The 2565-nt window shown below is 40.3% G+C and overlaps 1 gene segment (V, D, J or C); it reads right to left on the bottom strand.

Annotated features, from left to right (window-relative positions):
- On the bottom strand, positions 1–2322 carry LOC119917476. The segment is given in 3 exon segments: positions 1–156; positions 1848–2170; positions 2277–2322. Coding segments are annotated over 3 exon segments (525 nt in total).
- Between the last annotated feature and the right edge of the window lie 243 nt (positions 2323–2565).

Genomic DNA, 2565 nt, shown 5'->3' with positions numbered 1-2565 from the left:
TTATAGCTGCACACCACATTGTCCTGGGACATTGATGATGGCACGGTGTCCAATAATGTTCCTGCCACATCTCCTGGTTTTACTGAGGTTAAAATCGGCCTCATCTACAAAAAGTAGCTCATGTCCCATGGCATCTGCTTCTAGTTCCATCACTCTCTGGACAAGACAAAACAAATGCAACACATCAGGCCCATGCACAGCACTACAGTATGCACTTCCAAATTCAGAACCAATGACACTATAGCTTACCTGCACATAGTCATATCGCAGTTGCTTTACACGTTTTGTGTTTCTCTCAAAAGGAACTCTATAAATTTGCTTCATTCTTATTCTGTGGCGCGCAAGTACACGACTTAGTGCAGAAATGCTTACACTGTGTATATTTTGAAAGATGGTGTCATTATCAATTATGCGCTGCTGTATTTCGCGCAGTCTTATTGCATTATTGGCAATCACCATGTTCACTATATGGGTCTCTTGCTCTGGAGTGAACATTCTTCCTCTGCCCCCAACATGTGGACGTCTAGCAATTCTGTAAAGTAACAATTTCAGTATTTTTGCATGTATGGTACTGTTGTGTTTCTCATTAGAGTATGGCAGTGCTACAAAGTACTTACCGATTCTCATTTCGAAATGTCCTAATGATGCTTGCCACAGTGTAGCGGCTCAAATTAGGCTGAACCCGTTGGCCAGCTTCCCTCAGGGTCATCCCATGGTTGATGACATGGTCCACTATTGTAGCTCTGATGTCATCAGTTATTCTATTTCTTACTCTTCTTACCCTTCCTCTTTCCCCTCCTCGTCCTCTTCTTGCTCCTCCTTGTCCTCTTCCTCTAACTTCCTCTAACCCTCTCGCTTCTTCAACTCCACGTCCTCTTCCTCCAACTTCTTCACCTCCACGTCCTCTTCCTCCAACTTCTTCACCTCCACGTAATCTCCCACGTCCTCTCCCTCTGCCTCCTCGGCCTCCTCGGCCTCCTCTGATTCTCACTCTTACTGCTCCTTCCATTGTACTCCACACAGACAGCTTACCTGTGGCTTATTTATAGTGCTTAGGCTGATTGCAAAGTGAACTAATTATCTAAAACAGTTTTCACATGTGAAAGTGTGCCAGTTGGCAAAATAGTGTTAATGATAGCCATACATGTGTATAATTTTGCTAGGAGTGTGTTGGAAATTTGGTAATTGAGTGTAAGCAGTGAGTTGTGTTTAAAGTTCTGCAAAAAGAGTGTTGTGCAGTGAATTGTGCCTACAATTTTGCAAAGTGTGTGTTATAAAATTGCAAATTGAGTGCAAAGCAGTGTTTGTGCTTTTAGTTTTGCAAACTCAGTGAGTGGTTTTGCTATACATATTAATAGTTTTAGAAATTGTGCTACAAGAATCACGATTAGCGCTTAAGCATTCAGAAAAAACTGTAAGCATGCCTGAATAGCGCATAGCATCAACTGTTTTCTCCCTCATGCTGGATGAGGCCTAATTTCTATGTGTATAATTTTCAACACCTGTTTTTTTTATCCATTATGCATTAAATGTGTGCTATTTGGCAATTATACTTTCCTCTTTTAATTGTCTAAGTATAACATAAATTGCTTCACCCCTGCCTTAAAAAAAGAAAGAAATATTATTACCAACATATTGTTGTAGAAAAGGACATGTTGGTAAAAACAAAAACAAAAACAAGCAGAAGGCACAAACCACAACCTCACTGGTGCTTTCACATTGTGTTTTTTTTTCTGTATGTGTAGGTATGCCATACTAGTTTGTTCTGATATTTTAGTATCTCCTGCCCCCTATTGGTGTTTGTAAAATTAACTTGTTTGAGGTTTTTGTAAAGCTTCTCCACTCACATTAAACAGTGTGGATCTGGCACAGTAATACAGAGCAGAGTCATCTGGCTTTAGGTTGGACAGTGTCAGATATACCATGCTGTTGCTATTGTCTCTGGTGATTTCTATCCGTCCTTGCACACTGCTTGCATACACTGTTTTACTTGCATCATAGTAAATAAGCCCCATCCATTCCAGTGCTTTTCCTGAAGGCTGTCTGATCCAGTGCATTCCATACTGACTGAAATCAAATCCACTTCCCCTGCAGGAAAGACTGAGGGCTTCTTGAGGCTTTTTCAAAACTGAAGTGGAGGGAATGGACTCCATAGCCTGGCCATTCAAACCTGTCAAAGAACCAGAAGTAAAAAGAGACAAGTGAGAACGAGAAGAAATGCCAGAACATTAAATGTGAGAATTTTTTGATTGGCGTTGCAGTATGAAGCAACTTACAGGGCAGACAGAGCGCTATCAGCAGAATAGACAGTTTGTCCAACATCTTGAGACTAAAGATGTGAACTCAGCTGCTTCACACTAACACAGAAGACAGCAAGTCAGTGGGAGGACAGAAGTATACCCTCTGAAAACTCTGGATTTGCATTGAGACTTTGTATGGGAGGGGCTAATGTATTTGTATAATATATTTTATACATTACAAAAATTTTATATTTTACAGTGGTGTGAAAAAGTGTCATTTTTTGCATGTTTATCACACTGAAATGTTTCAGATCAATCAAATTGA

Source organism: Micropterus salmoides, unplaced genomic scaffold, assembly GCF_014851395.1.
Source record: "Micropterus salmoides isolate LMB-PRFRI ecotype aquatic unplaced genomic scaffold, ASM1485139v1 Ms_hic_scaffold_10, whole genome shotgun sequence".
NCBI classification, from domain to species: Eukaryota; Metazoa; Chordata; class Actinopteri; order Centrarchiformes; family Centrarchidae; genus Micropterus; species Micropterus salmoides.
The sequence above is the reverse complement of the archived record's forward strand: the minus strand, read 5'-3'. Positions and strand labels throughout refer to the sequence as shown.